Here is a 17269-nt window from a genome sequence, read left to right as displayed (position 1 = left end):
TTTTCGCAGCAAAAGAACCAGTGAGGTACGGTTGTTTCGTTTGCAAATAAGTAACAAAACGAGGAGATAAATGTTGTATCCAAAACGATTTCTTTGAATTGTCCATACTTCTTCGCCCGACTTACAGCAGCACCATCATGACGTTAAACCTTAGTAAAGTAACGGAATCTTACTTTGACAAGCTATTTGTCTCCAAGAATAATACCGCATTAAGCTCGGGAATAAAGGCTAAAGTACTATTAGTTGACAAGTATACGACACCAATCATCTCGATGTGTTATACTCAATCCCAACTACTTCAGAATGATGTAATCTTGGTGGAATTATTGGAAAATCAACACAGTTTGGCTCTGATGAAACACCTTAACTGCATTGTGTACATAAAGCCTACAAAAGAATCAGTTATTTTCTTAATGAATGAATTGAGATCTCCACACTTTAACAACTATCAATTGTTTTTTAATAATACGGTCAACAAAATGCAATTAGAGAAGATCGCAGAAGCAGATGAATTCGAAGTGATAAACCAAGTCACTGAATTGTTTCAAGACTATTTCATCGTTAATAATAATTTATTTACTATAAATATACCCAAGCCAATTGAGCTTGAAGACACTAATAGAACAAACTTAGTTGTCGAAGAAGCGAATAGCTTATCAAGCTTGTTGTTATCTTTGAAGAAATGTCCTATCATAAAGTTTGAGTCGAATTCTCTTGAATTAAGAAAACTTGGATCTGAAGTATTATATAACATCAATTCGAACTCCAATAACAACCTCTTTGATGATTTGAATAAGAGTTCTGATACACCTCCATTGTTGTTGCTTTTAGATCGAAAAAATGATCCAATTACCCCCTTGCTTACACCATGGACATATCAATCAATGATCCATGAATTAATTGGTATCAGTAAAAACATCGTTGATTTGAAAGAATCTAAAGAACAAATATTATTGTCTGAATCACAGGATAAATTTTACAAGGAATCGATCTATTTGAACTATGGGGACTTAACTGATAAGTTCCAAAGATATGTTGAAGATTATAAAAAACAAACTAAACAATCTTCCATCTCGAATTTAAAAACTCAAAACTTGGCCGAATTGAAAAAAGTTTTAACAAGATTTCCTGAGTTTAAAAAATTATCGAATAATATATTGAAGCATCTTAATTTAATCAGTAATTTGGATAAAGAAATTTCGGCTCAAAACTTGTGGGTTATTGGTGAAATACAACAAACAATTATATGTGATTTAGAGAATCATCAAGCTATAAAAACTAAAATTATGGAAGCATTCAGCGACCCATCTGTTTCAACCGAAAGTAAAATCAAGATTTTGTTACTTTACGTGATCAAATTCCCGGAACAAACTAGCGAGTTATCGAATTTCATCAATAAATTGAATGATACTTCTGTCACCCAGCCCTCGCCAACTGTTTCTCAGGTATCATTAATAAAGAGTTTTAACAAGTTATTCGGGAATAAAGTCTTAAAAAGCACAAATAATAATACTAATAATATCGGAAGCATATTTAACAAGAATAAAATAAATATCAACCAATTATTCAGTGGTAATAATAATAATAATAGATCAAATGTTCCAAAAACAGACAATATTTATATGCAATATATCCCTAAACTAAATGAAACTTTAAATAACTTGATCAATCCTTCTCAACAATCCCAAAATCAACCCTCAGAGCTCAGTACTTTAATTCCAGACAACGTGACCAATCAATACGGAAATATTTCTAATGACAGTCCAATTCAAGACATTATTATATATATTAAAGGTGGTGTTACATATGAAGAATCAAGATTAATTCATGAATTAGGAGCTGCCAATCCAAAGGTCAACTTAGTGATTGGTGGGGATAGCGTTCTTAATAGTTCAACTTGGCTTGAAAAACTATACGATATCGTCAACGACTCCTCAGAAGTAGTTCCTAATAATATGAATGCCCAAGCCAGAAGAACTCAATTGAGAGAAATTTTATAGTTTAGATAATCAATATATATAAACATGTTAGAAATTATGGTGCATACTTGCCAAATTTTTGTTCCCAAAGTAGTATGCTTTCAGTAAGTTTTTCCATTAGACTTAGATTTTCATTGAAGCTATTGACGATTTTTAAATTTTCTTCCATAAGCTTTCTTTGATCAGTTTCATTATCAGGTTTTTCTTTATAATTGAATAGTTGGATCTTGGAATCTTTTTCTTCCTCTAGTTCTAGTTGAGAGCGCCCGAGCCATTCTAGTATGGCACCTGTGCGTTTGCGTAACTCATAAATGGTTGATTTATCGTGAACATATCTTGGCTTGGAGCTTTGATTTATTAGTTCTTCTTTGCTTAATGGTGGATTATTAGAATTATTACCGGAAGAATTGGTATTTTTAGATTCAGATTTAGGAGTGGCTTTTCTGGTTGATTTGGATTTCGTCGATTTTACTCGCAGCTTCGAGCGTGCCTTCAGCTTGGTATATGACGAACTTTCGTTGTCTTCCTCTAGATTTGACTCATCAACATCATTCATATCAGAGCCAGATTTTTCAGCTTCTGTTTTGACCTTTTTTGAGGGAGAAGAGTCATTATCAGAGATATCTTTGCTTGACTTCCTTTTAGGTCTTGTTTTCAAGCCAGGTGCAACAAACTCTTTCTTTCCATCATCACTGACTTCTTCCTTTTTAGATTGGTCTTCTGAGAAGTTGATCCCACTCTCTTTTGCACTTTCTCGCAATGCTTTTTGAAGTTGTTCATCATAATTATCATCAAAGTGCCGTCTTTCCTTACGGTGTCCTTTTTGATTTTTATTTTGATTGCTGCTTCCATTAGAATGATCTTGGTTTTCTTTTTTATCGTTATTCAGGCCACTTGAAGATGAAGGGGTGAGCCTCTTAGAAGTCCTCAGTCTAGTACTTGATGCAGAATTATTTTCATTGTTTTCCACATTTTCTAACTGTAGCTTTTTTCTTTTATCATTGACAGGCTTATATAGAGTTCTTACACTTTCATTGTGTTCATAAACGAATACGTGTAAGTCTGGTTTACACAATTCACACCAATACTTATCAGGGACATCTTCATTTATGAAAAGACCAACACAGTATCCATGTTGCCAAACAGAGCACTTATCACACTGAATAAACAAGCCCTGATCAATTTTGATATCATACTCATTAAGAAGGAGGGTGCTCAAACTTTCGTTTATTGTATCTGAACTCAATTCGTCTTGTCCACATATACATCTAGTAACTTCTTGTTCTTCACCTTCGTCATCTTCTAATTCATCTTCTGGCTCAGCTTCATAATTGTTGACATCATCTTCTTCTTTATCAAAGTAAGATCTCGAGGACCTTACCGAGCGACGTGACATTGTAATAGTAAATCTTTTATATTGTAAATTAAAGGTATTCTTGGTCTTCTCTTGCTTGTTATCAGATTCTATTTTAGAATGCTTTTTTTCATGTTGTATTTTTTTTTTTTGGTTTGCGTGCACGCACAAAGCACGTCTCTACATTGAAGTTCAATAGAAATGAAGTTAATACAAGATGCAAATGAATTGGTATATATAGGTGAATGAGAATTAAAACGGGTGGGAAACGAATATCAGTATCCAAGTTTGAGATGACCATCTCTATCGAAAACCCCGGGAATTCTAGTATAAGAATCTAATTGGACATAATTGTGAGCCAATCTATAGTTAAGATCTAATTTATCTTTATAATAAGCAGCACTTTCATCTGGATTGACGGCTTCAATCCACTTAATGGTTGTATCGAAGAATAGCATGAGCAATTCGTCTCGTTCGATACGCAAATTGTGATAGTTCATATTTTTAGCCAATGGAGGTTTATCCCCATTTTTCGATGGAGGAGTATACTCAATTTCGTCAACATCTTCACCATCGATACGGGAGGGTAAATGTTTTCGATCTATAAAAACACCAATCTCGTTGATATCTTTGGTGAAATGTATTTTGGAAGAAACAACCGGATCCAACCAATTTTTGATGATATTCCAAATAGTAGAGAAAATCCAGGGAGCTTTGTGAATAACGATATTGTTCAAAAATTCTGGATAATGAGCTTCAAAGACTTCAGCCAAAAATTTGGTGGTTGGGTTATCGGCATTCTTAAGCGAGAATCCTGATAGGTCAAAAACCACGGTTGCTGTATCGGTTGATTCAGTAATATCACGTAAGTATAACCTAAACCACTCAATGGTGGTGAGTGCAAAACGTTCCATTTCTTGTGGGGTTGCATCGGATGCAAAATGTTTTCGGGATTCAAAGTAAAATACTGGATTACCTTGACGATCTTTACCTCTAATTCTGCATTTTTCAGCAGTGTAATTCTTGACAAATCCAGGATTTGTATCGTTCAAGTAAGATTTAGCATCACCTTCTAAAAGCCAATCGTAAGATGGATAGACATTTTGACGCCAATTCAAGGAGTTGGAGAACATGGCCAAAGCATCGTGAGTATTCCATTTACGAGCACGAATGAATCTCAACAAGTAATTATCTATACAATCCTGTCTACAAGATTGATAAAATGCATTATGAAGATCACCTGGTTTGTATTTGTTTAGCTGAGGAAAATCCGGAGCATGGCAATTCATGTTGCCCTTGATGATGGATGGTATCTTTTTAGGAGCTTTCTGAGTGTCTTTTGAATTTGGATCTGGTGGGTTCCCAGTTCTTATCGTCGAGGTAGGTCTGGATAACGGCTCATTTATGGAGGTACATGCAGTAGTATAAGATTCAAATGAATCGATATCAGAATCGGGGAAAGATTCTTTCGATTCTTCAAAGGAGCTTGTGGCATACTCCGGTGAATATTCAAACCCCTGGCGGTAATGATGGGTATAAATATATCTAGTGGTATCTGTTGGAGCAGTTAGCTTCTGGTATCTGTTTTCGTGGCCAAGCAGTTGAATTTCTTTCAATCTTTTAGAATTGACTGACTGAGTGGCACAAGCCTTTTTCCTTCCAAAGAGTTTACTCCTTCTTTTCGGGGTATGGTTGATACTCGAAGTGCCTGACGCAAACGAGTCTCTGGTTTGACTTCGCTTTAACGGAGTAGATGAAAAGATACTTGGGGTTGATGCTATAAAACTTTCTCGGAAAGTTAAATCTTCAATCGGAATCTTGACATCGTAGCCCCAATACTTCAACAAATAAGCCCATGTTTGTTTAACTGATATTTCTTGCTCCGGGGTGAGGGATTGTATTCTGCCAGGTCTATATTTGACTTCCCCCAGGGGAAGTTTCAAAGATTCGGAGATGCTGGACATGCCGGAATATGTGGAAAAAACAGTTAAGATTTCAATTTACCCTATTAATCAAGAAAACACGATACTTTGGGAAAAGAGGATGCCTTGGGAATTGAAATCTATATATAAATAGTCGGTTTTAAAAATGGAAAAGCTATCAGCGAGGAAAACGAGAATGTTCGCTGTTGTTTTGATATAAGCGACTGTCTCTTTTTTCCTCTTTTTTCTTTTGTTTCCAGTTTTATCTTGATCCAAGGTACCAAATATACATATGAAAAATCCCAGCTGTAACTTGATCATCTGTAAAGGGCATAATTGTTAGGCTCGTATTTTCCCTTTTCGAGTTAAAGCAATTTGAGTACAGAACTCTTTATTTTTAACCGAACTTGCATTAATTAATACTTTACGATATTGAATAACTCTATTGTGAAAATGAATAGTCCATAGATCACGAATGAAAATTATATTAACAGTGTAATTAAATTTAAATGTATGGAATATAAAGTACGAAGTAAAGGCTATCTACTAATGTGTTGTGGAGGATGGTCATTTGGGTCTTCCCCTGGTATTTCGATATGGCCTGATCCTAAACCTTGGATTCACATGCAAAATGGTAGGTCTTGAACATATGATCACATGTCTGTATATCCAAGTATGGAAATTGCGAAGATGACCATTCGCTCGGGTGCAAAAAAACTGTCAAACAATGAATATACTGGGCCCGTGAGTCAAAAAGCGTTGCAAAATGAAACAGGAATCAAAAATTCTAGAGCTTGCTTATCTTCTTCTAGTTCTAACTGGAAGAATCTTTCTATTTGCCACCAGAGGTGGTGTGTAAGGTTGCTGAGGAGCACCACCCATACCATTCATCATTCCCTGCTGCTGTGCTGGTTGTTGCATTGAACCAAATATTGGGGGAGTTGGAGTTCCTCCATTGGAAGGATTACCAAACACGTTCGGTTGCGGCTGACCTTGGCCCATCATAGAAACAGGCGTGCCACCTCTGCTTGCCCCACCGAACAGAAAAGCCGGAGGTGGTGCAGATTGGTTAGGTTTGAAAAGATTTGCCTGCAGTTGTTGTTGCCCAAAACCTCCGAACGACGGTTGAGGTGCAACAATGTTATTTGTAGACATGCCTCCAAAGGCTGGAGCTTGTGGGGTATTCGAACGACTCGGACCTCCAAATGAGAAAGCTGGTGCTGATGCTGGTGGATTGGATGGGGGAGCAGGATTAATAGATGGTAATGTCGTAGCACCGAAATTGAACTCGAAAGATGGTTTGGTTGGAACAGCTGGATTAGATCCAACAGCTTGGTTGTTGAACGCGTTCCCTGATCCAGTATTATTATTTAATCCAAATATTGGAGGCGTGCTAGGCTTGCTTCCAACTCCAGGAGTAGAATCTTTGGCACCAAACGAGAAAGCTGGGGGCTTTGGACCACTACTAGATGGATTAGGTTGAGGTGTGTTACCACCGAACAATGAAGGTTTACTAGTGTTACCGAATGAGAACATCGGTCTTTTGGCTGGAGGTTCATCATTTTGTTTGTCATCGGTGATATTAAATGCTGGTTTAGCCCCACCAAACGCTGGTGTATCCTTCGTATTGTTTTGGGATCCACCAATTGAAAAGGAAGGCTTCTCATTTTTAGCCCCAAAGGAAAATCCATCGGTAGTAGCTTTGGATGGTTGCGAAAATGAAAATGAAGGTTTGCTTGGTTCGTCCTTCTTTTCAGATATGTTGCCAAAAAGAGGTCTTGACACTTCGTCTTTCTTCTCGATATTACCACCGAATAAAGGTTTTTGCGGCTCCTCTTTCTTCTCTTCCAGTGAAGTTTTTGTTGGACCACCAAAACTTCCAAGTCCACCAAATAAAGGTTTGGCAGCCTCCTTGCTCTCGCCGAAAAGTGGTTTTGGTTCCTTCAGTTCCCCACCAAATAATGGTTTTGATGTTTGATCTTTCAGTTCCGAGTTAGCGGAAAATAATGGTTTGGCACTTTCAACATTCTTGTTAGCATTACTTCCGAAAACCGGCTTGGGCAAGCTGTCTTTATCTGAGGTACCACCAAATGAAGGCTTGGACTCATCTTCCTTAGTGTCGGTTTTACCACCAAAAAGTGGTTGAGGAGTCTCGCTCTTCTTCTCACCACTTCCTAACAAAGGTGCGGACGTTGAAGAATCTTTTGATCCAAATGAGAATAGTGGTTTAGGTGCTTCCGATTTCTCACCAAATGAAAATGGAGTAGGAGTAGATTCATTTTTTGACTTTTCACTCTTCCCAAAAGAAAATAGAGGTTTGGATGCTGTAGCTGCATTTTCAGAATCATCATTTGTTAGGCTGCGCTTTCTTTTACTTGCTGACTCATCCGGTTTATCTTCAGTATTTTTGGCACTAAACAAAGATGTGGGCCCGTCTGACTTCTTTGCAGTATTTCCAAATGAAAAAGTTGGTGCTGATTTATTATCTTTGTCAGTTTTACCGAAGCTAAAAGCTGGTTTAGGCTCGTCTTTATTTTCTGTTTTACCAAAAGCAAAGCTTGGGGTGGCATTTTTCTTTTCTGGCTCTTGCTTTCCAAAAGCAAAAGTTGGAGCCAGTGTCGAAACATCCTGGTTTTTCTTATTGGAATCATCTCCAAAGGAGAATAAAGGTTTAGACGAAGAATTCAGTGATGCTGGGGTGGGCAAGGTATTATCTTTAGAAGGTTTAAAGCTAAAGGTTGGCTTTCCACTCGATGTACTTGCTTTTTCGTGATTCGTTATTGATTCTTCGTCTTTATTGTGTTTACTAACAATAGATTCCATATCGCTCTTATTGAGTTGGAAGTTGAAACCGGAACTAGGTTGAACACGGTCCTTCGATTGGTCAGCGTTTGATGCATTGTCTTTTGAATGGTCGGTTTTTTCATCTTCTTTCAATTTAATAATATTGGATAATTTGGAGGTTTGTGCGACGTAGTTCTCATCCAATTTAAAAGAGGGTTTTTTATTATTGAGTAAGGAATCCTCGAGACCAAACCTATCATTTGTGGTTTTGACATGTCTTGAATTTAAAGTACTCGAAATTTCATCATCATCATTACCAATTTCCATTTGGGTTTTTCGTTCTGAGCTTTTGTCATTCTTCTTAAAGTCTGGTTTATTGATATTGCCCAAGTAACCATCCAACTTATTTTTACGTTTTTGAATTTTAGATTTCACTTCATCTAAATCATAAAATATCTCATTGCAGAAACCACCACGAGTATTCTTTGGTTTTTTTGTAATCCTATATTTTTCAGAAGCTGCAAGTTGCTTTTTTGTATTACTAAAGTTCAACTTATTAGAAACATAAGTTACATCATGGGTCTGAGTAGAAGTTTCAACCTTGTTATTCGCAATTGGTTGTGATTTTGTCTCATTCGGATTAATCATGTATTTTAATCTTCTTCTTGCTGCATCCGATGCTTCAACGGTTCTCTTCAATTGAAGGAGATGATAACGTTCACGAGGATCCAAATTTATGAATGGTGGTCTAACCAAATTTCCTTCTGTATCCTTATATAGAGGAGCGAATTCATGCTCGGCTGGTGATCTAGATCTGCTTTGGTCTTCATGTGCTGCATTGAATTGAAAAGGGATCAAGCTATTTTGCTTAACTTCTGATAACAGAGGAGATCCATCTCGACTCAAAGAAGGTTCGGTATTTTTGACTTTTGCTAATAAAGGGGTGAACTTAGCATTTTCATTGGAAACGGATACTTCATTGCCAACGCCATCCTTCATGATGGCATCGTCATATATGGTACTCATTCTTCTCTCGAGGTCATTGCTTGACTCTTGTCTCTCGGTCTGTAAATTGTCATAATATGATTTATAAAATCCCAGATTGTTGGTGACCACTGATGATCGAGGTACATGATCACTGTTATTGCTTAAATGGCCTTGTATTGATAGGCGCTTCTTTTTGCTCGATGAAAAATCATTCTGGAAGGGAATTGAGTCAACAATATCAATCTCTGAAGTGATGTCAGGAGATTTGTTCACAAATTCATCAGTTGGTTTTGTTGATACTTGATTGTGCTGTGATGAGTCGGAAATAGATTGGTTAAGTTTGAAAAAGTTAAGGAACCTGGATAAACCAAAAGTAGTCTTCTGTTTCTTCTGAGCTGAGCCAGAAGCTTCCCGAGAAAGCGGGCTGATTGATTTTCCCGGCTGGACCATTATTGGACTATCCTTTTGCAAAGCTTTAATGGAGCTGTTTATTTATGAAACAGAAGATTAATTTCTTTGCTTCAACCTCTTCTCATTTTGAGCGCGATTGTTCGCTTTTTTTTCGATTTTTCTTCTATCGAAGATGCATACCTTCAGCATTGAGGAATACACGTCTTTTCTTGCTACGTCTGCAAAATATCATATACTTTATAAATTAATAACTAATATACAAGTTTATCAGAGTTAATCAGAGGAAATCCGTAGGATTATGTAGATGATGTGGGGTTAAACGAGTCAAGCGAGTCTTTACTGGAAACCGAGAACACTGCTTTTCTTTCTCGATGGTAGTCAGCATCTGGTTGATAATCATCATTCAAAGTTAGGACATTGTCATTATTATCGAAGAAATCACCATTGGCATCGGCCAAGTCGATATCGTAATACGATAATGCAGGATTCTTCAAGCCGGTAATCGGGTGATCTCTGGCGACGTTATCGATTTCTTTGACTAATTTAATCATACTATTTTCACCGTGGTTCACACCATACAGAGCGGCAATTGGAATTACACCTTGAACCCAAGCGTCGATGATTCTGGCCCTCTGTTTAGTTCCTAGTCTGGATATTGGGAACTCACCCTTCTTGATGAATGAGACAATATCAACAATCAAATGGTGTTTACTCAAGACTGTGTTTACAATCAAAGGAACCAACGAGGAAAAGTCTCTTGATCTTTTAGATTCACAGACTATAATGGTGTAGTCGGAGCATTTGAAAATACAGGAACCGTTTTTGTAAATGTCAACGTGACAAGACTCGATTGTGTTTTCAATATCAATTGGGAAATGATGCAACCCCATAACCTCAAAAGTATCTCCAATCTTTCCTAGCACGAACAATGGTTGGAATGTGGTTGTTGCTGGAGCTTCAGTTGATTTCGGATCACTTTGGTTTTTGGATATAGAAATGTTATGTAAGAATCCAAGATCCCCAGTTCTCAAGTACGTCATATCGGGATTTCCGTCTACGATCTTACCCAAGAATTGACGTTTACTGAAATTGTCAGCTGGTCCCTTAGGTCCATTGGTGAAAGAGGCTAAGTTAGCTTCTGAGCATACCCAAATCTCACCAAATTCACCTTCACGACAAACTTTATTTGTCTCTGGATTAACAATTGCTATCTCAGTGCAAACAGGAACCATTCCTGAGTCTTGGATGTGCAAGGCATTTGGAACTTCAGCTTGATTGACCACTGATACATAACCTTGTCTCAAAGCAATAGGATCCAAAAACAAATCAACTGGCGCAACTGTCATATAAGATCTTGTAGAAATCATAGGATTGAAACAATGGTTATATACAGTTGACATAGATGCAGCACTCAACTTAGTTGGTTGGAAAACTCTAGCAATTTTTCTTAATAAATCAATTTCAACTCTACTTTCAGTACTAATCATCATATTTTTCAAATTAGTCAATCCAAATCCTTTTGGTGTAAATTTTATAGCAGCATACTTAAGCATCTGTTCCGTCACGAAAACATCTTTTACTTTGTAGCGAGCCAACGACAAGAAGAATGCAAGAGGATTTTCTGCATAGTTAACTGGAGAGCTTAAATACGTAGTGGTTCCCAAATATACTCCCAATAAAGCAGCTTGGACAAATCCAATACCGGCTGAGTGACGAACACAACCAACAATAGACGATGATGATGACAAATTACAAGTTTCTTTGAAGACTTTGCAAACACCCATAATATTCTTGTGACTTAACGTAGCACCAACTCTGTAATGATCAGAAGTGAAATTCAACCATACTAATGCAACAGTTGATTCATCTCTAAAATTACTTGCGGCTTGGTATTTGGCAATTTTTGAATTTAAAGATGCAATATTTGAAACTTTAGTCAATTTTGCGGTGTTCTTAATTCTCTGAGCTTTCGATCTCTTATGATTCATCTTTTTCAAGGCATCACCCACAGGACCTGTCTTTAAAAATTTTTCAACTTCATCATTGACAAAGATATCCAGTACATCAAAATCTCTTATAACACCAACGAATGCAGGAAAATCTTCACCTATTCTATTGGAATCAAATGGTAACATTGGAATAGGAATTATACCACATATTAAACATGCGTATATGGCAATGACAAACTCCTCGGATAAGGAATACATCAAAATAACATGCTGGCCCGGTTTAATTAAGGCTTTTTCAATGAAATAATTGCAAACTGCATAAACCCTATTCTCAAACTTTTTCCATGTTAAAGGTTTCGAGCTACTTTTACCACTATTATCAATATTTTGAAATGCAATGGAATCACCTGAGCTTGCTACTCTAAACTTCAAAATATCAATGATTGTCTTGAAATCTGTCAACGGGGCTCCGGTCTTATCATCAATGGATTTTTCACGATAATCAATAGTAGAGAACTGACAAGGAAATCTTTGTAGAGCCAAATTCCGTAATTCAGAAACATACGGAGACCAAATTCCACCTATCACATCCTCACCATGAGGGATCATACTAATTGAATTTCTGACGAAAAATTTAACAAAATCGGATTTTAAAGTACCTTCTAAAAACTTCTTCTTACAAAGCATGTTAGCGATTTCTCTCCCACCACTTCTCATGATTTTAGGTAAAGTATCACAATCAACAACTAAAACACAATACAATCTTATAAAATGGTGTTTGTATAAAGTGTCAAAACACTTTTGGGCAATTGAGTTCAAAACAGGTTCATTTAAAGGAATTGGACTGTATACTGGGCCATTATCAGCACCACCTTTTGACTTTCCATTTCCACCATTAGGTCCATTATTATCATTATTGTCATCAAGGACTTTTCTAATAACTTCCGCCTCGACTATTGCCACAGGTAAGTATTCATTACCGATAAAAACATCGAATATCGTACAATCGTATATCTGCCTGACCTCGCTTGCCAATGTTGCTAATAAATGCGCAGAGTAATGATATCTTGTACCGTTTCCAATGACTAGGTCTCTGTTAAGCTTTTTATAGACTTTCTGATCCATCCAACTGACACGTTGACGAATCCTGTCTTCATATAAGCCTAGAATATACACTTTTCCCCTATAGGTAAAGCCTAACAAACCTGTTCTTAAAAAGTCCATTTCTAATATTCCATTGGCATCACGACATTTTGCGTGGAAGATCAGTTTAGACTCTTTCCTAAGACCATAAAAACCACCAGAAAGACATGGACTGTCTATCCATATTTCACCAAGTTCACCTTTACATACAAGAGTAGACAGCTCAGGGTTCACCACAGCAAAGGTTGCATCTGGAAGAGGAAATCCGAAAGCATCAACTCTCAATGTATCCAGACCAGTATCATCAGTTGCGGAAGGGTCCATCTCGACCACTTTCACTATGTTTCTTGAAAGGGCCTCTTTATCTATCAAAACTGATGAAAGTTCATTTGCTTTTCCATCATCCTCGACACCAAACTTTTCATATCCACCTAACCAATCTCTTAAAGAAATTACCATACCACCGTATTCACTAAGGGTTAACATAGGGATGATAGCATTATCAGGTTGCTGACATCCCAAGGGTCTCAAGTATCTTTGTGATAGAATCAGCATAAATTCACCATCAATTGTCAATGCATTGACCAAAACCCATTTAACAGTCGAAAAATCAACACGTTGGGTCTTGGAGAAGTACCGAGTTGCATTTGGTGACTGTTGATAATCATATGTGACTCTTTTTAAACCAATATAATCAGCGAGAAGTAAAGATGCTTTACATCTAGATATTATATTGGCGTATAAGCCTTGAATTTCCATCACTTTTTGAGGGGCCCAAATAAGTACATTACCCGAATATACAGTGAATAAAATCCCCAAAATTAAACCAATAGAGAATCTTATATCTAGAGTGGCCAATACAACTTTTTTATTACGCTTGAACTCTTGTGCACTTCGTTGAAGACCACCTCCTGAATCAGGCAAACTCGATAATGTCATGTTCAAACAATTCATCTGATGCATTATAGTTCTATGGCTTAGAGCAATTCCACGCAATTCACCAACAGGTGATCTAGAGAATTCAACGTAGGCAAGATCTGCTTTTGATGAATTGGCAGCTTCATGCTGTCGTTGAGAAGCCTTGGAATTCCAATTTGCCAACTCAGATTTCTTAGCTGAACCAAATTCAGTTGTTTTCCATCGTATTAACTTCGATGGCCATGCAATTTTTGAATTTGGGGTATTAAGTTTCTCTAGCTCTTTTGCAATCACTTCAGAGTATAAAACAAGTTTGGAAGATGTTAAATTAATTATATCGAAAACTTCATGAAGAGATATATCTTGATGAATTGGAATTGCAGTGACATCTGCCATAAAACATCCAAACAACGCAACAGCAAATTCACTAACTTCACCATCTTTATATAAAAGAACAACTGTGTCACTTTTTTTGAGTGCTAATTTGTGCTTGATTTCATAAGCCACTTTAACTGCTTTTAGATATAATTTCTCCCATGATATAGAAGAAGTCTCTTTACCCTTATTATCAAGAACAACAAACGCAGCTTCCCCTCTATATGTAATAGCTCTTTTAGATAAAATTCCTAGTAAATAATCTTGGGAAAATCTGAAATCGCTGTCCAGAAATTCAGTCGACTTACGAGGGTGTAACGGTTTCTCTAGATTGGATGAATCAAGGTCTATATTATTTCTTTGGTACTCGTGAAGCTTACTCACCGACTGCATGATTTCCTCTCGTCTATTAATATAGGTCCATTGGTCAATTGTTTTATTCACAGTGAAATCTTCATCTAATTTTTGAAGTAATAATACCATATCGGGAGGGATATCATGAGGAATCCCACCTCCACTGAATGGAGCAGTGGCACTGGCTGGCGTTGCTGTAACCGGTGAAGCGCCTATATCAGTAGTTGATGTTGTAGTGTTTGCATCAGTAGCTGAGACTGCTCCAATATCAGGATGAAGTGACACTGATGAAACTGCTCGAGTTCTGTTTGGAACAGACCCTGATGTTTTCGAAGAAGACATGTCTGATCAAGGATTCAGGTATGAGCAGCAATTGCCTTGAGTTCTTTGGGCTTTACTTAGACGTTGACAGATCCAAATCAACGATCTTGATATCGATCTAAACTATTTCACTCCTGCTGAGTTCTTCGATATTGTGAGCTTAATGTCGTATTCGGCTACAACTTTCAAATGTCGCATTATTTGGGCTGCCCGAATGTCGGCTTTTTTTTTTTTTTTTTTTTTTTTTTTCTCGCTTCTATTATTATGTGCTACATCTTGTGATCTAGCTTGAAAGATGAGCTGCAACATTAAGATTTGAAGTAAATTAGATTTGTTTTTCCATACTTGTTTCAAGAAATTTGGATAAATGTATACCATAATAAGCTCTTCACGAGCGCCTTTTGGGAGGATATATCCTTTGGGGGGCTATCTTTGGAGGAGCAGACGATATATATTTGTGACTTCTACAGATAAAAGGTTAAGATCGAAGAAACCAAATTACCAAGCATCGCAAAAGAAGTTGAATGAGTTCTTGGTTAAAGATAAGCAAAGAAAGATTGCTGAGAAAGAAAACCAGTATAACAAGAAGTTAGAAAGTTTGAAATCCTTGACCAAAGATGTATCTAAAATATTGCAAGCATCAAAGAAAAGAGAAGAAAAAGTTCAAGAAATAAAGAATTTGAAGATGCCATCGGACCTTGAGAAAGAGTCTGAACAACTTTACCGGTCTTTGGAGCCCGATGCTCGATCGAGTGATGGAAGTGTCATGAATTCGCAGCTTGCATCAGGGAGTAAAGAAGTTGCTTTCGCCAAAATTGATCCTGGTAATTCTTCTTTGATAGCACCGGTTGTGGATCTCCCTAAATCGATTTCTGACAGATTGGGTCTTGCTATTAAGTACTTGACTTCTAAAAGGAATCAAAACTGGGTCTTGGTTGTCTCGCAATTGAAAGAGTCTGGTGGATTGGAAGGCATCAATAAAAGGGACATTAGAAAACTTATAGACCAAATCCCTTTGAACCAACTTGGAGATGTGGTTCCAGCTTTAGAAAAGATGATGCATAAACTGAAAGTCGGAATCCCCAGTGCGGTTGCTGTTAGATTCATGAAAGGAATAATACATGGTAGGTCAATAGATGGTCCCACTATGAAGAAAGTTAAAAGCTATATTAAATACTTAAGAAAACATAAGGGCAAGAGCAAGCTATCTCTAAATGCATATGAAACTATAATCGAAGCATACGGAAGGTGTGGTGATTTAGATAAAATGAATGGTTATCTTGAGGAGATGAAAAAATTTAATTTGCAACCTTCAGATTATGTTTACACGAACATTTTATCAACTTGTGTTTACAAGTTGAAGAATCATAAACAAGCAGTTGAAATTTTCGATTCTATGAAGTTCATTTCCAGTATGACAAAACCTGGAACTAGAGCTTATCAAGATATAATTGTGTCTTATGTTAATGATGATAATATCGAAAAGGCTTTAGATCTTTACCAAGAAATGCTTGTTGAAAAGATTCCACTTAATCAGCAAATTCTAGTTACTTTGGCAAGAGGTTGTAGTTCAAGACCTTTATTGAGGAACAAATCTTGGGAGTTCATGTTTGAAATTTACAATCTAGGCTGGGAACCATCTTTGCAAACATTTGATTACATTCTTTATTTATCCGCCAAAGAAGGAGATGTCTCTCTTGCAAGAATTTTTTATAAAAAACTTCATGCTGCTAAAGCTATCACTCCACGTTCATTTGGATTTTTACTCCTTGCATACTCTAAAAGTCAATTGAATAAACCAAGGAAAGATTGGGTTCCATTCCCAATCACCTCGCTTGAGACAGGAAGAAATTTTAGAACTAATTTACTTGCAAGCAATAATACAAATCCTTCTGGTGACACTCCTGAATCGTTTATTCCATTTTTACCTGTTCCTGAACTCACTGATCCATCTCAAATTATGGCCGAATCGAGTGCCGTTTGGGCACAAGCTTTGATGTTCTCGCCGGAATTTCTCAATCGTCAGACTTGTACTTCATTTCTTAATATCGCGGCCGAAATGGGGTCTTTGAGCGATTTCATCGATAGGTATAGAACGTTCACTTACCTTGATAAAAAAGGTTATACCACTAACGAAATAATAATTGAAGAACCAGAAGAAGCTATCAAAAGTAATTCGTCTGATCTATTCGAAGGATCTGAGAAAACAAAAGCACCGATCTTGAATGAAATGGAAACTGTCAAGGACCATAAGCTTCCACGTTCCTCTTTAACTTATGTCATAGCCTTAAAGGTTGCAGGAAAATACAGAAACTATAAATTTGCTCAAGAAATATGGACTGAAAGAGGGATTTACCGTAAGACAGATGCATTTAAGAACTTACCAAGAGAAGAAAAAGATGCTTTAGATTTTGAATTTGCAAGTGCCATGGTTTCTTGTTTAACAAAAATGAATCTTTTGAACGATGCTTTGGCAATTTTGCTTAGTACTGAATATCAATTTAAATGGACCTGGAAGGAATTGACTGAATTATATAGAGCAGCAGTTGAAATTGGTGATAGTAATATCACAAGACCAATTAGAGGTATAACTAAAAGGGCTCAAATCAATTATGAAGGTAAAATTAGACCGAAAGACTTTAGAAGGTATGTGTTGGAAAGAAGCTATTAATTTAAGCCCTCAAAAATTTTAAAACTTGTAAATATGTATATAGTCTATATAGTAATGATAACGTAATATTTAATTCTATGTACAGAAAAGTGATTAGTTTG

General features: G+C 36.7%; 5 protein-coding genes across 5 annotated transcripts; 2 read left to right on the top strand and 3 right to left on the bottom strand.

Moving 5' to 3' along the window:
- Positions 1-137: 137 nt before the first annotated feature.
- On the top strand, positions 138-2000 carry HYPBUDRAFT_5967 (uncharacterized protein; the record flags this gene model as incomplete). The annotated part of the gene is made up of 1 exon (XM_020223536.1): positions 138-2000. The coding sequence occupies one exon, from the start codon at positions 138-140 to the stop codon at positions 1998-2000; it is 1863 nt and encodes a 620-aa protein (XP_020077232.1).
- On the bottom strand, positions 1645-3452 carry HYPBUDRAFT_152780 (uncharacterized protein). The gene has a single exon (XM_020221190.1). It carries the CDS (start codon positions 3373-3375, stop codon positions 2035-2037), a length of 1341 nt encoding a protein of 446 aa, XP_020077231.1. The 5' UTR covers positions 3376-3452; the 3' UTR covers positions 1645-2034.
- Positions 3453-3608: 156 nt separating this feature from the next.
- Positions 3609-5297, bottom strand: HYPBUDRAFT_106905 (uncharacterized protein; the record flags this gene model as incomplete). Its single annotated transcript, XM_020218513.1, has 1 exon — positions 3609-5297. One exon carries the CDS (start codon positions 5295-5297, stop codon positions 3609-3611), a length of 1689 nt encoding a protein of 562 aa, XP_020077230.1.
- A 4370-nt stretch (positions 5298-9667) lies between these two features.
- HYPBUDRAFT_152778 (uncharacterized protein) lies at positions 9668-14595 on the bottom strand. Its single transcript, XM_020221189.1, has one exon. It carries the CDS (start codon positions 14516-14518, stop codon positions 9734-9736), a length of 4785 nt encoding a protein of 1594 aa, XP_020077229.1. The 5' UTR covers positions 14519-14595; the 3' UTR covers positions 9668-9733.
- On the top strand, positions 14517-17168 carry HYPBUDRAFT_156828 (uncharacterized protein; the record flags this gene model as incomplete). Its single annotated transcript, XM_020222243.1, has 2 exons — positions 14517-14536; positions 14942-17168. The coding sequence occupies 2 exons, from the start codon at positions 14517-14519 to the stop codon at positions 17166-17168; spliced, it is 2247 nt and encodes a 748-aa protein (XP_020077228.1).
- Positions 17169-17269: the final 101 nt, after the last annotated feature.

This window comes from Hyphopichia burtonii (assembly GCF_001661395.1).
Source record: "Hyphopichia burtonii NRRL Y-1933 unplaced genomic scaffold HYPBUscaffold_3, whole genome shotgun sequence".
In the NCBI taxonomy this organism is placed as follows: domain Eukaryota; kingdom Fungi; phylum Ascomycota; class Pichiomycetes; order Serinales; family Debaryomycetaceae; genus Hyphopichia; species Hyphopichia burtonii.
The sequence above is the reverse complement of the archived record's forward strand: the minus strand, read 5'-3'. Positions and strand labels throughout refer to the sequence as shown.

Coding starts and splice junctions, on each gene's coding strand:
- HYPBUDRAFT_152780 (XM_020221190.1), bottom strand. CDS start 3,375: ATGTCACGTCGCTCGGTAAGGTCCTCGAGATCTTACTTTGATAAAGAA.
- HYPBUDRAFT_152778 (XM_020221189.1), bottom strand. CDS start 14,518: ATGTCTTCTTCGAAAACATCAGGGTCTGTTCCAAACAGAACTCGAGCA.